Source organism: Perca flavescens, chromosome 8 (assembly GCF_004354835.1).
Source record: "Perca flavescens isolate YP-PL-M2 chromosome 8, PFLA_1.0, whole genome shotgun sequence".
NCBI classification, from domain to species: domain Eukaryota; kingdom Metazoa; phylum Chordata; class Actinopteri; order Perciformes; family Percidae; genus Perca; species Perca flavescens.
Window position 1 is genome coordinate 19,495,325 of NC_041338.1, and position 20,757 is coordinate 19,516,081.

The 20,757-nt window shown below is 40.9% G+C and overlaps 2 protein-coding genes across 2 annotated transcripts in view; one reads left to right on the top strand and one right to left on the bottom strand.

The window, feature by feature from the left end:
- LOC114560357 (potassium voltage-gated channel subfamily D member 2) overlaps positions 1 to 13,391 on the top strand; it is a 34,669-nt gene extending 21,278 nt beyond the window's left edge. Inside the window, exons 3-6 of the mRNA XM_028585672.1 lie at positions 7,842 to 8,004; positions 9,465 to 9,563; positions 10,538 to 10,758; positions 12,074 to 13,391. Coding sequence (XP_028441473.1) covers positions 7,842 to 8,004; positions 9,465 to 9,563; positions 10,538 to 10,758; positions 12,074 to 12,251 — 661 coding nt within the window. The 3' untranslated portion in view covers positions 12,252 to 13,391. The remainder of the gene's footprint in view (positions 1 to 7,841; positions 8,005 to 9,464; positions 9,564 to 10,537; positions 10,759 to 12,073) is intronic.
- A 4,963-nt stretch (positions 13,392 to 18,354) lies between these two features.
- Positions 18,355 to 20,666, bottom strand: parietopsin. The gene is made up of 4 exons (XM_028584526.1): positions 20,330 to 20,666; positions 19,493 to 19,821; positions 19,086 to 19,331; positions 18,355 to 18,962 (listed from the first exon to the last, which is right to left on the bottom strand). Exons 1-4 carry the CDS (start codon positions 20,664 to 20,666, stop codon positions 18,846 to 18,848), a joined length of 1,029 nt encoding a protein of 342 aa, XP_028440327.1. The 3' UTR covers positions 18,355 to 18,845.
- Positions 20,667 to 20,757: the final 91 nt, after the last annotated feature.

Consider the following 20,757-nt stretch of genomic DNA (forward strand, 5'->3'; position numbering starts at 1 on the left):
TTATCCATAGCGTAACTTGCATGAGCTTCTTTCACAGACGACACAATGTTCTCACTCAGGAGAGGTGTCATACATAACTAATGCTGCTATTAACATAGATGTTTTTCTTATTGGTCATCTATAAATGTCAGTGATTTCACCTTTAATTCCACCTCATGTGAGGTAACTTGCCACCTGCTTGATCAAAGCTTTCTGTGTTCAAGATAATGCCACCACTCTCTCACCCGCGTGCCGATTAATCTATGATGAATACGGAATGAGTTCATTAGCATAATCGCTTGAGTGTCTGATGATTTCATTTTATTATCACGTTCTCTCATAATCCATAGCTCTGGCGCCCATTCGTGCTTTCAGCCCCTCTTTCATGTTCCTTTGCCCTCCCCATTCAGCCATGAAGCAGTGTAAATGCATCATCAAAGTATTATACTGACATTATGGGAATATATTTTTAGCCCCTGGCTTTCTAAACTAATGTAAGGAGGATAGCAGAAATCTAAACATGGAATGACAAATTAGACTGTGAGCAATGCTTGACTCAGTTTACCTAGTTTCATCATGTCCTGACTGATCGAAGACTTGCATCATCCCGACCTCCCCCTGACGCACAGAAATGATTACTCTCACATCTGCTGTGTGCAGGATAGCATAGTACAGTATTTGATGGGTCCATGTGGATACTTAACCCTTGTAAAAAACTTATATTCATACAGAACAGCCATTCATCTTGTAATTAAAAGAAATGCCACAAGGAATTGGTTGTAATCATGACGATGAAGAGCTGAAGTAAATGTGACTTGGCACAAAATAGCAGTGGAATAGGGCTGTTTTTTTGCATATGACAGCAGTTGTTTCTCAAGTATCAGCAGGTGTACAGTAAACTGAGAGATTGGAGAAGAGCAGAAGAAAAGAAAAATGTCAAGCAGGGCTGTGCCAGCACTGCAAGATAATAGAAAAGGAGGCGAAAAAGAAAGAGAATGAAGCGTTTCATCTCCATCTCATAGTTAGAGGCAGACAGGTCCAGGCAGAGGAAGGGTGAGTCAAAGTCAAGAATGGAAGAGCGCTAGAGAGGAAAGCTTTTTATCATCCCTGACTCTTAAGAAGATCTCCCAAATGAGAGAGGGCGTGCATGCTAATGTCAAAGCTGCGGTGATAACTAGCCGCCTGGTTTCGCAGGGTGAGGGTTAAGCTGGGATTTGGAGGGCTGAGGGAATACATGTTTGATATGTGAGCGAGAGAGAGATGAGGTGCCTTTGCCAAAGCTATACGTGGGGGATTATTCTATAGGGTTTATCTGTGTGTGCAAAAAGAAACAGGAATTTAACTGGCCTTTATTGGTTCTGTGTAGTTCCTGAGACTCCATGGTGAACCTCCAGCTGGAAGATCAAAGCCACATTGACACTGCTGCATCACAAAGTCTTCATTTACAATGCATTAACACCAACTGTCATGTAGCCGTGCATGCTAGGGCTGTTTCCTTGAACTTCACATGCTAACCTTCAGCTCTACCCATCGCCTTTCACAAATCTGCAGAGACTGAATCCCAGTTGGACTGGGGTAAGCATAAAAAACAAATCTCTTACATCTGCTCTGCACTTCATTTTACTGCATTTCAACATCCAGTCAGAGCACTGTAGTCTGTGCATTTTTGTGATGTTCACCTATCTAAAAGTTGTCCTTCCCTGTAGCTATTGTTCGCAGTTGCTCATACTTGAGTGCTCTGTTTTTCCTACCACACGTATTACACCAGGCAGTGCTGTCCTCCGGCTTCCTCCTATCTCTGCTTTCCCATCTCCCCATTATGTTGTGTAGTTCTGCCAGCCTCTCCTTCATTCCCTTATCACCTGCAGTGAAAATCTAGCAGGCTAATCCCAGCGCCTGTGGGATTCCCCCCTCTATAATGATGTACAGTATATCTGAGGGATAACATCAGAGCAGTGTCCTATCAGCCCACACACTCTTAATCCCATCAGTCTTTGGTGTCCAAACCCAAGAGAGGCAGCGTTTTGGATGCTGCGCTCCCGGGCTTCAGCCAGAGATGCAGTGCAGAACATCAGGAATGATACGCGGTGTTTAGGGATCATGTTGGAGATCATGTTCATTTATTGTGCTTCTGATTCTTGAAACCTTGTGGTGTATCTCCCCCAAGGATTGTATTGCAGTGGTACATACTGTAGCCGTGCCACTGCATTAAAAAATTCCTGCAGGGTGATACCCACCAGTGATGCTGCCAGTCTCTCTGGCATTACACAATTTTATTTTACAGTCTGTTTATGGTGGAGATAGATAAATATAGAATGTGCTTAATATTTCAACATGCTGACCAAAAACACAAAACAGATTTGCATTTGCTTCATCAATAATATAGATTTATGGTACACCAGAGAAAGTTTTCCTTTACTTACCCTTGTTTATCTGTAAATGCAGCAGTCTCTGTTTGCTGCATTTCTCTTTTCTAACTCTGTGGTCAGATTCATGATGCCTATTGGCACAGAAAAGAACGATCATATAGCCTTTCCTTTCTTGTTTTTACACACTCAATTTTTTATGAGAGTTCTTAATATGACACAACAACCCTCAAGACCTCTCCTCAATACTCCATAAATCTTGCGGTCTTCCCAAATACACCTCAGAAAATTGATATCTTTTTGTCACTCATGTTAGTATACCTCATGCTGACATACAGGCAGGGTAATCCGTTTTTTTCTGATTCTTAGTTCATAGTTGTATGAGCATGATGGAGTTCAGGAGGAAAATTACATTTTTTTTTGGTACATCTATTATTTAACTGTCTGCAAGGATGGATATTGTGCTCTTTCAGCCTTGTGGAGAAGGAACAGAGAACTGTCTTGTCTTGGAGCATTGCTCCATTTGCTCCTTGTCATGACTCGTAAAGAAATGGAGCCTTTCTCGGTTGGTCAGTGTAGAGCTCCATCACTTCTATGTCAGGTCCTCAGATAACATTTTAATGTTGTGTCCACTCTGACGCTCTTTGATCCTCTGCTGTGGCTTCACATTTTACATCACGTCAGCAGGACATCTCACCAATTTGAAGGATATCCAATACTTCCTGACCTTGCCACTCTCCCGTTGTCCCTGCACTCTTTCAATGCCTCTCTTTGTCATTATCAACTTTTGATTGGTGCAGTCAGTGACAGTATCAGAGTTTCAGGACAATTGACAGGTTTTGGTCTCACAGGTTTGAAAGGCTTGTCTGTGCTGTAGAAACCATTGAGCTATGAAACTGAGCGAGTGAATTACCTCAGGAAGCACTGATAGGGAGCTTGTGTACGATTGGATGGTTGGTGAAGGTCAAACAGGAAATCATGCCTTCACCGAATTATCAAAGACATGCTGATGACATGTTTAGTCTGACAAATGCTAAAGCCCTGTCAGACTAAAAGTGGTTGACCTTGACATTTCTTTCCACAATAAAGTTGTTTTTTTCAAATGAATGTCTCGTTTTAGCATCTCAAAGAGATGTAAGTCAGTAAGGCCACAGTGACACAACACGCACAACAGATGCCAGTGGGTCCGGTGAATGTGCCTCACGGCGATTTCTCTCGCTTCCAGATAATAAGAAACAAACGCAGAGTGAGGTGTGAATTCAAATCAGTCTCATGGAAGAAAGTGAGATTAAAATTAATTTGGGATTCAGATTATCTGATAGCAGGCCCCTGAGCAATTATTGGCATGAAACAACTTATAGATGATGCATGAGATAGTACAGTGTTCTTAATTTGTCTTGATTCTAATCAGCTGACGAATCAAAATGCTTAATGTATTAATCTAATTAATTTCATTCCTTTGCTTCTCATTGAAATATCAAAGTGGAGTAGATCAAAGTGCAGTTTGATGAGATTCAATGTCTTTACCATGACGGATTTAATAGAACATCACTACACAGTTCAGCAGCTCCAGTATCTTTATCACAGGGTTTTTCTTCATTTGAACACTTTGACCATCATTGCTCACATCAGTGAAATCAAATGTCGTGAGGCCATTCCTTCCCTTTGCTTTTATTATTGCACGTTACTACAGTGACTTCTGCAAGAGGCAAGTTAATTTCACGGTAAAACCCAGGAAGTGGAAGCTAGAAGTAACATGACAGAGGTGCCAGTGGATGATTGGATTTTAATGCTGGTGACAAAGCCCTCTCAGCTGAAAGATCTGCCACAATCCTTCTTAGATCCTAATTGTCAGCCCTGCTAAGCTGTTGGCGTTCATCTCAACAGGGGTGTGGTTGGTGGGACAGAAGGACAAAGTTTAGACCTCGATGATTACATCAGAAACTTAAGCCTGTGCTCTCCTCACTTAAGAGGGGTTTTTATGTAAGTGTTGCCTTTCTCCTGCCAACCCCAAACTCTTTGATAGGTTGGTTTATTTCTTTGCAGCAGACGCAACAGTGCAAATGATCAGATGAGGTCAGATTTTACAATTTAGGCTCCTGGAAATATTTCATTTCATTTTGTTTGATTCAAGAAAAAAGAAAACCTGCCCTGTCTCTGAGAAGAGAAATAAACAAATGACGTGTCTGTAAAGTCATCCAGATTTCTTTTTTTTTCTTCTTTGCTCGCTTCCCACTAACCAGATGGCAGTCGGATTTCAGACACAGGGTTCTGGAATACAATCAAGGAACAAGATTGCTTGTTTAGGAAGGGGGATTGGTTTAACTAGATGTCAAATTAAAGGCCTCTTTACTCACGCATGCACGCACGCACGCACGCACACACACACACACACACACACACACACACACACACACACACACACACACACACACACAAGCGTATGTTCTTGTGACTACTTGTGACTACACATGTGTGTGCGTGCGTGCATGCGTGTGTGTGTGTGTGCTCCTGTGTGTCCAGGCGTGTCCATGTCTTTTGGTGTCGCCACTCGCTGTGAGGCGGTGAGGTCATGTACAGAAATCTGTCTCAGAGCACCCCCTGATGGAATACCACACCGTTTTTAAGGTCAACCGCACAAACTCTGCCACGCAGGTTGATACAGGGACTCATGAATGTTTGATTGGTCTATTATCTGAGCCGGGGCGGGGACATTCATCCCCCGCTTCTGGAATTCAAATATTCCTTTAAGTCTGACATTTCTCCCACACCGTCTGAGGCGAACCCCCAGTTTCCGTCTCTCTCTCACTGCGCCGGGCTTCATCTGCAATGCTGTCATCTCACTGTAGGACAATTGTACAGAATGCGCTGTTTTTAAGATCGGTGCGAGTGCGAGCGCAGTATGGTTTCAGGTGGGTGAAACTGGGGAATTGATACTCAGTCATTCCGACACTCCTCTTCCTCCTCTGCAGGGTGGATAAGGATCTGATCATCCATCTTTGTGTCTCACCCATGTCAGCTCAGGGTAGCAAACGTGGGTACCTGGTAGTCAGAGACAACAAGAACAAAGCAGCAACATTACTTTAATCTCTCGTTGCTGCTAATTCCTGCCTTTGCCGTCATCCAGGAGGCAGAGCTTTGTGCATCTCAGCTTCCCCCATATGAACAATCCATCACTGTTAGGGTTTCTCTCCAGAGTGTGCTTGCTCCTTTCTTTTTTCACCTGCTCACTGCTTTGCTTCCAAAAGAAAGGACCACAATTTACTGCATTCCACAGATGACATATTTTTACATCCAGCAGCATCTTGCCTCTTCTCCCATTAGAATAAAACACATGTGAGCAGTCACTTTTATGTGAGAGAAAGCTTTGCTGCATTTTTTATGTGGATCTCTTAATATGTTTTCAACAATACATCCGGAATCTATAATGGACACCTGCTGTCAGGCTTCGTCGGTAATTACATAGGAAAATTACTTGACCTGTAATGAACTGTAAAACAAATGACATCTGTGTAAGATTACTCAACTCGAAAGCAAACTGTTGTACATGAAGTCCCATCAAGCATGATATTAAAATGTCCACTTTTACATCTTTCCGCCCAAGCTCTGTAAAAGCCCAGGCTGTTGGGCCCAACGTGATGGAAACCTGAGGCTAATGACTCAAGCAGACGGCCGTGGGCATTAGACAACTTCATTTATGAAAAAGTCAACCTCTCGTGTAGCGATACATTCACATTACACTGCCTCACTTGAGAGACACGCGGCTGTCACAGCCACTGAGCAATGCTGATGTCCTTTCCTACCTGCATTCATCTTACTCTCAGGAGGTAATGGTCTTCTCAGGTCATTTGCGCATTAGGGTCTCGATCATTCATCTCACCCACCTGCAATCCTATGGATTTATATGGATTGCAGGTACAGCAGCACATAGAGGGAGGTTTAGAAGACAAGGAAAACATACATGCTCTAAATCATTTATTTGCACTCTCTTTCTAAAGTCCCAGTGCTGCCTGTGGCCTAAAGTGTCTGCAGAGGGCCATTCATGAGCATGCAGGTTATGTTCAAATGATTTGTGGGTATAATTTGCTTTTTTGTGCCTTGGAGAAGTCAGGGTTTGTTCTCTAATTATTTTGTGATGTTGAATGATAATCACCTTTCTATGTGGCAACAGACTGTCTAAATGCAGCTAAGTGTTATCAATGTTATTTTGTTGGTTTTGGTTGTATTGGCTGGTAAGTGGTAGAGGTGTTTAGTACGAACATATCTTAAACACTGAAATTCAAAACCAACTTAAATTGAACCAGCTTTACTGAATCACCATTGGCACAAACAAATCAGTAGCTTTTAGTATATTTAAAGACCACAAAGTCACAGAAACAATCACAGTACGACAGCAACATACAACGAATATTACTACTGAACAGAATCAGTGCTGAACGTTGTGTCACTATGAACAGGGATTGGTTCATATACTGTTGTACGCACTGAAGTGCATTTTAGCGGTATTACAAGTTCTTAGTGAAGAAAAAGTAAGCAAACTACAGTATAGTTAGTCACTAAGAATCTTTGAAATAACGAATAAACGAAAATTCAAAGCAGGGGTTTTGTAATTTCCACCACTAGAAAGTGGTACTGGACGTGTCGGCAAATGTAAAGAAAGTAAGATCATGAAGACAGTTTGATTTTAGCTTTACCTTGAACGCAGACAGGTCTGACTGCCTGATAGAAGACAGGCACATTAATCTCTTTAATGGGGATGATTCAGTCCCATCAGACATATGTACAACCATTAATCTGCTCATGCTGATGTAGCCTGTTCAACATTTGTATAATGCTGAAAAATGTCATGCTTGTGCTTGTGCACAATTTCCAAAGAGCTGCTTTTTGCTTTATCTCGAACATTAATTGTTTTGATGGTTTCACTGCATATCTGCATTCACTATTCAAGGTCCATTTTGATGTGGGAAGAAGAAGAAATCACACGAGTGCCTGTTACTGAGGCCCACACATTTAAAAACCTTTTCCTCCAAGGTTCGGCATCACACTGTTCCCTTCCCCTTTTGCTTTTACTTTATGTGATACTAGTCCCTGTATCTTTCTCAAGCTGTTTTGCTTACAGAGGTCACAGGGGATATGTTGCACATTTGGTCATGATGTGAAAGCATTAGTCGGTGCCAGCAGGTGTGTAATTATATATGAAACAAGGTTTTAAAAGAGGAACATCACGATGGCATGTAGAAAGTAGGCCAGGAAGAAGAGACTTCAGAAAAGTCCTATTTATTCCTCACCCACTTCAAATGTGTGACTTCGTATTTTAAGTTGTGAAATAATCCAAGGTCACTTCAACTATTTCAAGACTATTAAAAATAACATTAAACAGACAACAACTTAACATGATGAAACAAGCCTCCAGGGCGGATTCTTTCAAAGGAATATTGTTTTTCTTCTTGTTTTTCTACCCAGTGTGCTCACTGTTGTCTGTTTTATGTATTTCAGGTATGGTGACATGGTGCCAAAAACAATCGTGGGGAAGGTGTTTGGGTCCATATGCTCTCTGAGTGGGGTGCTGGTCATCGCCTTGCCTGTCCCTGTCATAGTGTCAAACTTCAGCCGTATCTACCACCAAAGCCAGCGGGCAGAGAAACGGCGAGCCCAGAGGGTACTTACTCTCCCCCTCCCACGGCCTCTCTCTTCCCTTTTCTCTCTATCTCTCTTTATTTTGCTTCTGTCTGCCTCTTTCCTCTGCCCCTATCTTATCCGCACGTAACAGAATGACAAGGCAAACACTATCTTCCAGAATATTAATTTTTTTATTGTGTTTCTGTGTATTGGGTGGGCTCAGCTTCCTTGAATGTATTTCAGTGGGAGAAGGAAATAAGAGAGGGAATGACAATGACTGAACAAATGATCTTCAGAGTATAGCGTCAGCAGCTTTTCAATAGCAATATGTGCATTTCTTTCTAAAAGTGTTTGCTGAGGCAAAAATTCCTAATCATAGAGTTAAGCATGGCCTCTCCCTACTAAATACTGTGGCTGCCAGAGGGGGACAGAGTCAATTAGTGTGACAGACAAACCGTCAGAGGCTAAAACAGAGGTCTGTTTTTTCAAACAGAAAGCTCGGCTTGGTAAAATCCGCGCTGCGAAGATTCGAGGCACTAATGTCTATATGCGCTACAAACAAAATGGGCTCCTGATCAACTCACTGGAGGAGGTAACGGGACCAAGCACCGGCTTGGGGGCTGACTGACCGGGGCCATGCTGACGCTTGCATGCCGCTCTGCTCGGGGGCCATGCCACCACACACTGGGGAGGGGGGGGCTGTTCATGCTGTAACATAGGGACTGCTGTCATTCCAGTGCTTCAGTGTATTTGTCCTCTCTCTTACATCACACCTCTTAGCTGCAGCATTGACATGCTTCAACACTCTCTTTCTATCCAAACAGCAGGAGGGCCAGGCAGGCACACTTGCCTTCTGGCGGAGCACAGCCATTACAGTCACACTAACTCATGACCAAGCTCTGCATGTCTGTCCAACAGGGTTTGGAGGGGAAGGAGGGAACCAAAGGCTTACTGGACAGTTGGTTGCCTATGGTGGCTGTCTGCTCGGCCCGCATCTCCTCTAAACTCTGTTTTTGATCTGCTGTGTGTTCTGTGTGTTATTTCTAGAGCATCAAGGTTGTAACTAACATAACATACCTTCCATCCCAGAGCTGTGCAGAGCTCCATCCAAGTGTGTAGTGTTGTTGTGATCCAGAATCTGTGATGTGTTTGGTGCAATCTGTTCGATCTGTGTCTAAGTGTGCCACTGCTGTTGCACTGAAATGAGCTCTAATTTGACTTTTTTGGTTATTCTCACCAAATCAGCGAAAGAATGGTAAAACCAGCAGTCAAACATGTTGTAGTCAGCCACTGTCTCTATGCATCTCTAAAACATCCCCATCTCACTAGGTTGTCAGTAGATTGGCTGCCGTGCTACAGATCAGCATTTCAACCCTCAATGCTTTGCGTACTCTCCACTACATCACATAGCTAACTGTTGCCTGAGACTATGTTTCTATGTAAAATCCAAACCTGTTCATCTATACTGTTGTTTTTTTTTTTTTTTTTGTGTGTTCGAAGGCCTCCAAGGAGGCAGGACGAGCCCTGGTGGCGAAGGCCCCCAGCCCTCCTTTTGAGAGCCAACATAATCACCTGCTGCACTGCCTGGAGAAAACCACGGTAAAATCTAATTTATTTCTAAAACTTAAAATCTCACTTTACCACTCACTTTGGCATCTTTCATTCTCATTGTCTTGGTAACAGACTTTAGACAGTTTGAAATAGCTCACTGTGAAAAATTGTTTATTTTATGTTAAATTGCATCACTTATGTCTGTGCTGTATCATCAGTAGTCTGTTACAGTGTGTTGCAAATTGAAACAAAGTGAGTTTTTTCATCTATTCACAAACTATACTGTACTGTCCAATCTATTCTATATGCAACACAAGTTAAAAATAGCTGTAAATGGGGCTGGGAAATGTTGAGTCCCCTTGCCAGCATTACATGCTAAACATAACATGACTCAGCCAGCCATTAACATTATTCCTTCCAAACAAAGCAGCATACTTCATTTTAACACCATCTATAATTTAGAGATACAGTAAGAGCCTCTTTAATGCTTGGCTGTGACATGAGTTCTACACTCCAAACCCTGCACAGAGACATGGACAGGCAGTAAATCATTGTCCCTCCTTATAGATGATCCTCCCCCCAGTGAAAGGCTTGCTGGTTGTCTGGGAAAATATATTAGGTCTCTCATGGTGTGCCTTATAGATTGCAGGAGTGACAGAGGGGAGGTATAAGAAAGGAGTCACGATGCATCTGATTCTGCATAGTGTCACTCTGCCACCTGCTGGCTGAGCCTGAAACACACTTGAAGCCTGACCTTCAAGTCATTCTCATTTGTCACAGGGATAACAGTTGTGAATGTTTTCACAGATGGCACTTAATAAGAACATCTGGGCCAATATATTTCTATTCCCTTGATGATTCATTTTCCAATTATTAAACAATTTTGCTGTGGATTCTGTTCAGTCTGTTTAGTCTTTACTGTGAAACATCTTTAGTCATTATTTAGCAGAGCCAATCATTGATGTAATAGAGTGATTCATAAGCAACATTGAATCAAAATGTCCCACCGTCTTCCTCTGCAGAACCACGAGTTTGTGGACGAGCAGACGTTTCAGGCTAACTGCATGGAGATCTCTGTGATGAACAAGTCGGGGTCTCGTGCATCCTCGCTGTCCTCGTCTCCACATGGCCTCAGCTCGTGCTGCTCTCGGCGCCACAGGAAGAAGAGCAGCTTCAGCCTGCCCAGCACAAACAACCAGGAGCTCAGCACCATACAGATAAGAGAGAGGCCTGTGGCCAACAGGTAGTATCTCAGTCTAGCTCTTTTGTCTGTCTCTACATCTCTGTCTCTCTCGACTCACAAACACCAAATACACACATATGCATGCACACAGCTGATCCTGTATTATAAGACAAGATACACTTTATTGAATCCACGCTGGGAAATTAAATCATGGATTCATTTATACAGATATATAAGTATATATTATAAGGAAGTAAAAAACAACAACATATTGTTGCTATCCAATGAAAAGTATCTCCATATTTAGTTTTTAGGGTTTCAGGTAAACAGAAGGTTTTTTTGTGGATTCTGACATTTCTCTTAATTCTTAGGTCGAATGATCGAAAATGCTTTGTCATGAACCTTTAAACAAGGCTGTTTTTCTTATTTAATGAAATGTTTACATTTTGGAGATGCATGGTTTTGATTGGACAGTGACCACATGTAAGTTCAAAGCAAGTGTGACTTTTTGACATGTTGGGTTTCATAAGTGAAGTACTTTCACATTGCATGTGATAGTCAAGTTCAGCCAAATTATTTATTTATTTTACTTACACCTCTACCTCTATTGGTATATTTTTGGTTTTATTTATTAATGGTTGTCTCTGGGATTTCTGCTTCCAAGACATTAAAAGTGAACTGAATTGTGTTTGTTTGACAAAGAAAAATAGAAACAACAACATGTCCCATCACTGTTAATCCAGAGACATTGCAGTTTTCAGTGGAACTACTTTCTACCAAATAAATAGTCCTTTCTCTCTGTGAAAACAGCTTGTTCTGTGGATAATCCACTGCAACTAGGACACTGTATCTGGTGTTGCTGTTGAATGTTTTTTTTTGATGTTGTAAGTAGTTCAAATAAAATTCAGTTCACATCTATTACATTGGGGCACAGCATAATTCTCAGAGATAGATATCTCAGAACCAAAACCAAAACTATTATTTCTTGATACCACGAGCGGTAAGTGAGAAAACTTGTTACTTCATAAATTAGGTGAACTAACACCCATTTATCATAGTGTGAACAATTTCATACAGGTGAGGATTCTTTTGTTGTATTTGATGTATATAGTCTTTAGTCTCAACCTTTATATGCACAGTCCTCCTGTACAGTATTCTCTTTAGACTCTGACAAAAGCTGAGGAGGTTCACACTGAAAACTGATGAGCAACATAAGCCAAAGCTCCTCTATATTTTTACTCTGTACAAAGAACGTGAATATTTCTGTATCGTGGCTTTTATACTGTACAGTATAAGAATAAAGAACTCTGTGAAATAAAGTCTTGTGTAATACATTCACAAGGTCACCCTCTTTCATCCTGTGTTTCTTTTACAGCCGCTCCAGCCTGAATGCCAAACTTGATGAGACTGTGCCCTTGAAATGTGACAAACCTTACATCACTCCTTCCATGGTCAGCCTATCTGCACCGGTGGTGACCTCATCGGACGGACATGGCTCCATCACCACCGCCGCATACTCTCAGAGCAACATTGTCCGAGTATCTGCCTTGTAGATGTCATGCTTATCTGATCAGCTAACTGGTCTCAAGAAACACCAGATGCTGAGGAGAGGGACCACCTAGCATCAACCTGCCATAATTTAGAGGGATTATAAATATAAAATCTGGGTTTTTGAAGTAGTGATCTCATCTGATGTCACACTCTGCATGGTATTAAAATGATGTGGACGGCTGCCTTGGAAATTAAAGCAAACCAGCACATCTTGCGCCATTAAGCACAGCAGAGCAAGGAAGTGTTGGTATTGCGTGGTTATCGTTGTTGCCTAAAAATACTGAGAAAAATTTATTTTTGAACATGTAATGTAGTTGTATTTGTTGTCTTCTGATACTTAGGAGGAAAGGCAGATGTTAAAAGGTCATTCTTGATAGCCTCTGATGACAAAGCACACGTATTCATTAACTGAGGACCATCTTTGTGAATATTAAATCATCTACTTACATATTAGAAACACTCACCACCCAGTTAAATACATTGTTTTGAAACCCTTCAACTACCCTGTTTCTAATAGTCCCCTCATTGTTGTAAATTCAGAAAACATGCATCCACTGGAATGGATAACTGTTGTGAATATTCATTAACTTACTCATTAACTGGTTGATTTCATAGCTTGATGAGTAAAAAATACAACGCATCCACATGTTTCTGAAATGTGCAAGTGAACGTCAAAATGACAAAATCTGTGTTAACTTACATATTTGACAACCTGGTATGGATCTATGTGAAAGCCACTGTCATTAATTAACAATGGACATTGAGAAATATGCAGGGTACATATTAATTAGGTCACAAGGTAGAAATCTAAGTGACTGTTCTCCACAACACTCAACTAATACTAACCCTAATGTAGACACAGATTGACCTGGAAAACCATATGAAAGAGTGTTGAACATCAATTCCATTGCACTGCTCTTAAATTATAATATTCATTATAATAAGTGAGACTTGGTAGATTTCACTGTGTTAAAGGGCCATTTTGTACATTTTTCATATTGTAAATATCTAATTTAGAACTTTATCAGCTGCATTTGAAGTTGGCTCCTCTTATTTCTAGATTTAGTTGACAGTTGTTGGCATACTATTTCTGTCTGTTAACTGGTTGAATTAAGGATTTGCATGCTGTCATTGCAGAATTCTGTTTTATTAAAAGTATGTCTTCTTGTTGGAGGTTTGTCAGTAAAAATGAGATTGATGGAAGGAAACACAAAGAGACTGGTATATTATGATGTAAATTCTGCAAAGCTTTGCTTTTAATGAAATGCAAACCTTGTCATGGAGTACATATATAAGAGGTAAGGAAAAAGGACAAATGATCACACATTGTGCATTTGGTGCAGTGGTTAGAATAAATACTGTAGCTCTACTGAAACATCCATTAAATGACCCATGTCTTTTGTTTCTTATGAGAGCACAATAAGGTAGATCTCATAACGTTTTGCCTGATTACTCAAAGATCATCACCAATGAGAGGATAGGATAATAATTAGGTGCCGCCAGGACACGTGAGGACTTGACTGGCCCAGTGGTGGGTCCTGCCTACAGGGTCTCCGGAGACAGACAAGCAGGCCTCAGTGATTGTTTGACAACGAATGCTGGCAGCGCCCCCCTGCTGAGCTGATTGCGTTGGCCCAGGCTGTTTCTCGCAGCATGCAACACCTCTGCTCTGCAGTGTTAAGTAACTGCTGCAAAGTCAGCCTGCATAAAATCTAAGATAACACAGCGGCATATAACATAATATACCTCCTATACCCAAATCAAAATTCACACTTTGACATCTGGGGTTTCTTTTAGTTAATATTTTAACAATGACTAGAAAAATGTTAACCATTTTAATATTCAGTTACATAGTGAATATTGAATATGGTAATTTGGTCTAGTGCCACTCAGTAGTAGGTAGAAGTAGAAATATTATAATTCTTTATTAAATATGGACATAAACTTGTTTTTAAGCCTATAAAACTCTGTCCGAAACTGAGGGTTCACTGCAGCATATATTATTGGGTCACTTAGTGATGTGATGCAGGCAATAGAGACCGACAGAATCTGCATGTCCTGAATGATTGTTATCTGAAAAAAATCATAGAAAATGAAAAATTGTTAGAGAACATTAGAGAAGACTTTGTGTAACAGCTATCAATATACAGTATATTACACAGCTTTTAAACCTAGTGTTCAGAAAATTAGTTTGATATAAAATATGCAAATATATATATATATATATATATATACAGTATATGTGTGTGTGTGTGTGTTTTTGGAGCCTTAAGGTGAGTTCAGGGGCCAGAAACAGTTGAGAGGCCTTACTACACACTACAGTTTAAGGCTAAGTTATACTACAAAGAAAAACTTTACATACAAAATCCCAGTAAAATTTGCATCCTTGTCTCACAAATACTTACCTGTGTTCTGTGAACAGCATTCATCAGGATAGTTGTGATCAGTGGTAACCAGAATAAGACAAAGGTTATAATAATATAGCCAGCACGCTTCGCCATTTTACTTTCCTTCTTTTTTTTCGCTCTCTCTTTACTTGCTTTGGAAGGCATCATGCAAACAGCACCTTCCACCTCCATGTTTTGTTTTGTAGCTTCTGTTTCAGGGACATTACCAATGAGGGGAGGTAATGAAGACACTTGATCTCCAGTCAATTTTTCTCCTCCATTGCTGCTCTTAGCTTGATTTAATTCAATCATTAAAACAGGAGTGGATTCTGTATTCTCTAACTGTGCAGACGAGGGAACATGGGGGCTGGTTTCTTTCATTTCAGAGGGCGTTTTGTCAATTTCTACTCTCTCTTTGGACTGCTTTTCTATGTTGAAATTGCTTGGCTTTGTGGTTGAGCTCTGAACACTAGCAGCAGCATCTCCATTTGATGGGTTTGCTTCAATGTTCGTGCCACAGGGATTGGACTGCTCTGTTTTAAAAGGTTTCTCCTCAGTCTGCACTGTAACCGGCATTGCAGGAGGGTGATGTTGTTCTGTTTTCAAGTCAGTTATCTCCAATGTATTTTTTAATTCTTTTTTATTCTCTGAACTGATGGAGGCACATTGTGGAGTTTTTGTTGAGGCCAGTAGAGCAGCCGTAGAATCTTTCTTCGATGAATTTGGTTCAGCTTGTGTCACTAGTTCCACCTGAGCAACACTTTTGCTCAGCGTCAGGTTTTGCTCTGATTTTCCGTGTCCATTTTCCACCGCTGTGGTTTCTTCTTTCTTCTGCTTATCTTTTGTTTTGTCTGTTTTTGAAAGACGAAAAGTACCTTTGTCAAATATTTTGCGATTGTGTGATCTCACAAGGATAAATATGCGAGCATAGAATCCAATGATAACACTAAAGCAAGCTGCCCAAAGTGGGAACAACATGTAAAGTCCAAATGTGTCATAGGAAAAGGATGTTACTCTTGATAATCCTTTGCATTTTTCATACACGGGTGAGTCCTTCACAAATATCACACAAAAAACAGCCACCAGAATAGCCAAGGCCCATGTGAGAGGAATCAGTACCATAATCCGTCTTCGCCTTTGACTAGTTTTGGAGGGTCGGGCAATGGCCTGGTACCTTTCTGCACTTATACAGGCCAGTGTCAACAGTTGGATGCAGCAGCTGAAAGAGAAAAAGGCCACTTGTATATCACAGATCAACTCGTCCACATATCCTCTTTGATACACAGTTGTGACGATGGTTAAGAGAATGGGGCAGTCAACTACACATCTCAGAATATCTATGACTGCAAGATTCACCACCAGCACATTATTCATAGTTTGCAGTGATTTTTGGTAATGAACTGCCAGTAAAACAAAAAGATTTGCTGCAATCCCCACAGCAGAGGTGATCAACAGAATCAAGCTGTTTGCCACAACAAAGGCAATGTCAGTGTATTCCTCCCAAATGGTGTTGTTCCCAGAGTCCCATGCAGGTGTATGCTTGCCTCTCATCTCCAGGTTCAAAGAGTTAACATGTTTAGTTCTTCATTTCAGTATCTTCATTCTCTCTACGCCTCCCAAACATACAGTAAGCCTAGCTTCGCTTGTTGGCAAGAGATTCTTCACTGAGTGAATAATGTTAATGGATGAACCAGCTTGGACAAGTATCCGCCCTTTTCATTATCACTTCACTGCAGCAGCACGTCACCTGGGAGTCCTCACTGTTCAGATTCATTAAAGACTGTGCTGTGTGTGTTCACAGCATAGACAACTGGGAAAAAAGGATGGTTGTTAATTGAAAAGTATTTACGTCACTATTGTCTCAATCCTGATTCCGAACTTTAAAAAGCCAACAAATGGCTTAGAGCAGAAATGCAATAATGATGATAGTATGGCATTGTGATACATAGGATATGCATCACAGTATGTGTATGAAGTGAACAGCTGTCCATTCAATCTAATACTGTACCTCACAAAGAAAAAAGCTTTGCATCAAGTATGCCAGATGGATGACTTGGGAGTTCTTGAATTGGCTCAGGAAATAAAGCGAGCATTGCTGCTGGATTATAGAATGACACTATGTAATCCTGTTTGGAGATAAAGTGTGAAATGCTCTTTGCTTCAAATGTGCAGACTTATGGACTATGCCAAATCTGGGATTAGATCAACATAATACATGTTCCTCCTGACCATCCTACATATTAGACTGATCCAATGTCTGTTAAAATCATGTAGGTAAAAACTAGAAGTTCTAGAAAATAAACTGTGGGGAAACACAAAACCATGCATCAAACGTCGTGGTGCAAAACAAACTGTAAATATTTTAGGATGCCATAAACTGTGACAACATAATGAGCAACTTGTTAAAATAGAAATGAGAAGACAAAAGAGTAGTTGCAAATGAAAAAGTGCTTTATTTAGAAACAGATTACCATTTACAATATTTAGCCTAGATCAGCGTGCCAAACAAGTGGGAGGGAAAAAGGCCTAACATATTATTTACAAAAGGTGTATGTAGAGTAGCCTAATAGAAATCACTTTCAGTGCATTAAGAAAGTATTCAGACCACTTCACTTTTTTCACATTTCGTTATGCTGCATCATGATGCTAAAATTGTGTAAATGAAACCCCATAATGACAAAGCAAAATAAGGATTTTATAAATGTTTGCACATTTATTAAAAAGAAAAAACTGAATTTAGTATTCAGCTATGACACTTGAAATTTAGCTCAGATGCCTTCATCTCAACATCTCAAACATCTCTCATCAAAAATTCTCTGGAGCTCAGCCAAAATGACCATTTTGGTTGGCCCTCTCTCTGAGCTCCACAGAATTTTCCAGAAGGCTAACCATCACTGCAACACTTTACCGAAATGGGCTTTATGGCAGAGTGGCCAGATCGAGCCTCTCCTCAGTGAAAGACATGACAACTTGCTTGGAGTTCGCAAAACAAAGCTCCTAAAGACTCTGAGAAACAAGATGTTGGCTGATTGGAATCAATTCTTAGCATCATGTCTGGAGGAAACCAGGCATGGGAGATATTTTTTTTGTCAGTTTTTGGAAAAATAAGGATATATTGCAAGGTTTATTGTGACAGAATCATTAATTAATATTAATCATAGTTTAATAAATATAATCAAATAATTGCCCCCATAAATAAATATGAACCAATTAAAAAAACATATCAATGAAATAAAGTAGAGTAAATCAATAAATATCACTCTTAGATCAAATCATCAACTATTGAAGAGTGGATTAAATCCTCAGCCAAAAATGAGTAATCCTAGTTGCTAGCACCAACTTAACAGTTACAACCCTCTCCTAATTGTGTCCTCTTACTTCATCTTTATTCAGTGATGCATATCAATCTTCAGTTCTGGTGACTCAGTGTGAGCTCAGGCATGTGCCATATAAGACACAACATCCTGTGTTTGAATAATGCTCCTTTTCTGAACTGTCTTCACAAATGTAAAAATAATAATACAAATAAGAAATTGACAGACCACAGAGTAGGCCAGGCAAATCTTCTACTGCCTGACTGACTTCCCATTGTAATGCACAAGCTGAGATGTGCAGCAGGCTCACTTAACAAGTGCACCTACATTTCCCATGTTTTTGATTTTGTAGGTTTTGCAGAACTGATATATACTCATGTTATTTGTATGCATTAGGACAGCTGCACAATCGGAGAGAGAGCATATTATGTTTTGCAGCTTCCCTGCAACTGATAAATAATTGTACTGAGTAAATCCTGTATTCACACAGGTACTTATGTGCAATGTGAGTGGACACAGAAATAAAACCATCTTACTGAATACTTGTTCTAGAAAAATGGGATGGACAATAAATACAGGATTACCTTGCAATATAATGAAATAATACAATGCCAAAACAAAATAGTTTCAGATGAATCAACCCAGCTCCTATATAATCCTAACAAGTTAACAAAATAAGCACTTTTTTTCCGGATGGATTGGATTGCATTTATTTTGTCCACCTCCTCAATATCAGCTAACAGTCTCTGTGCCGATTCTGTTCTCACTGGGTTACAGTGAAGACCTCTCTGAGAGACATGGGCCTGTAGATGTGCAGGTCTGCGTGACTGTGTCCGTGATGGGGCACCAATAAACACTGACAACCATGGCAGCTTCTTGTTTTCCCTGGAGAAAGTCACAGAGGCAACACCTTGCTGTGCGAGTTGACGGAGCGCATGTTGATGCTGGCAGTGGGGAGCACATGGGGAATGTAGCGGCCGCACGACAGCACCTCCAGAGCGGCTTCACGGAACTGTTGGACACAACATTTAGGAAATATTTGAGCATTGATTTCACATGCAATTCTAATCTTTTTTTCTTGTGCCTATCTGTGTGCATTTCAATTTCACAGAAGATATACACTTCAGCTGCTTACCTGCTTGTTGGAAAGGAAGTAGATGATGGGGTTATAGACAGGGCTGGTCTTGGCAAAGTACATGGGCAAAGTGGCGACCAGTGGAGGGATGTAGAGCTCTGGATCCACGACTACCACCACTGACAACGCCGTGTAGGGCAGCCAGCAAACAAAATAAGATATGATCATGGCCAGGACCATACTGATGGCTTGATCATTCTCCTTCTGGCTGGAACGCCCACCCTGGAGCTCCACGCTCCTGTTCAGCTACGAGTAGAAAGGAAATTTGACACCCATTAAAAGTGAATAGCTTGTTTAGTCTGTAGGTGGTAAATTGCAAACAGATAAGGATGGGGGGTATGCATTTTAAATCTAGCCTAGTTCGAATGGTGTGAAACTGTAATAAACAGAAGCCATCATGAGCCCACCTTATTCATGGATGTGAGCACTTTGGAGTAGCAGTAAATGATGACTATGGTAGGGAAAATGAAGCATAGGAGTGTGTAGAAGATGAGGTAGCTGTAGTTGTTCCACGATCTCTTCTCCCAGGCCAGAGAGCAGGAGGTCTGGATTCCTTCAGGTCCGTAGGAGCTCCAGCCAAATAACGGAGCCACCGCCCAAAACAAGCAGAAGATCCAGACAAATAGCAGCCCGGCGATGCTTCTCCGCATGCTCAGCTTTAGACCAGCTCTCGGCTTACACACCAAGTTGTACCGCTCATAGGCAAGCAGGGTCAAAGTGCAGAGAGACACCAAACCTAGGAAAGGGAAATAAATTAACAAAACAAAAATGTCAGCTAAAGGTCCACTTACTAGCTTTTTCTGGAGATTTTAACGACATCTCATGGTCTTTCTCAGGGTATGGAGCTTGTTCAGTTGTCATAGCAAGCATCTCCAATATCTCCAGAACAATTGAGCAAACTCCATCAACTGAGAAAATTGTGGTGTACCCAAGTGTACTTTGAATTACGGTTTGTGTCCAAAGAATAAACTTCAAGTCAGCAAAAAAAAATGTTTCCAAGAAATAAACATGACATTTGCCAAATCTGATAACAGTATAGACATTTTCAAAAAGCATCAAACAGAGCCCTACATAAATGTGTGTAAACATTCTGAGATTAAGTGCAGTGAAATAACAGGATCAATATTTTAGCTTACAATTGTGTTTGTTGTGTTTTATAATGACAGACCTCAAGGCACAGAGAAAAGAAAATTTCTCTCAAAAAGTGTATACAACATAACCTGCTCTATCACAACTCCACTTACCAAAATAATTAACTGCAAATCCTTGAAACACGCAGGCTGTGTCGCCAATAAAGAAAAAGCCGTGGTAGTTAGTGATGGTGACGACCAGGGATCCGCACAGGCCTATCATGAGGTCAGACACCGCAAGGCTGAGGAAAACGGTCATAGGCTGGAGTAGAGACGGGTTCCTCAGCATCACGGTTATGACGAGACAATTGTTAAAAACTGTTAACAATGTGTTGATGAACATGAGGAAAGAAATTATACTGTAGCCCACCCGAGGGAAGATGGTGGGCGTAATAGCCACCACCTCGGTGTAGATGGGTGGATGAGAGCCAGAGCTGCTGTTGCTGTCCATGGTGCCTAAATGAAGTCCAGATTTGGTGAAACAACTGTGAGGGCAGACACTGAATCCATGGACACTCAGGAGTACACAGCGTCATTGATCT

Excerpts from the sequence above, each read along its gene's own strand:
- parietopsin (XM_028584526.1), bottom strand. The coding sequence starts at position 20,666 with ATGGACAGCAACAGCAGCTCTGGCTCTCATCCACCCATCTACACCGAG. Across the intron at positions 19,822-20,329 it reads ATTTGCAGTTAATTATTTTG|GTTTGGTGTCTCTCTGCACT; the intron begins GTAAGTGGAGTT and ends TCCCTTTCCTAG. Across the intron at positions 19,332-19,492 it reads TGCTCACATCCATGAATAAG|CTGAACAGGAGCGTGGAGCT; the intron begins GTGGGCTCATGA and ends TTCTACTCGTAG.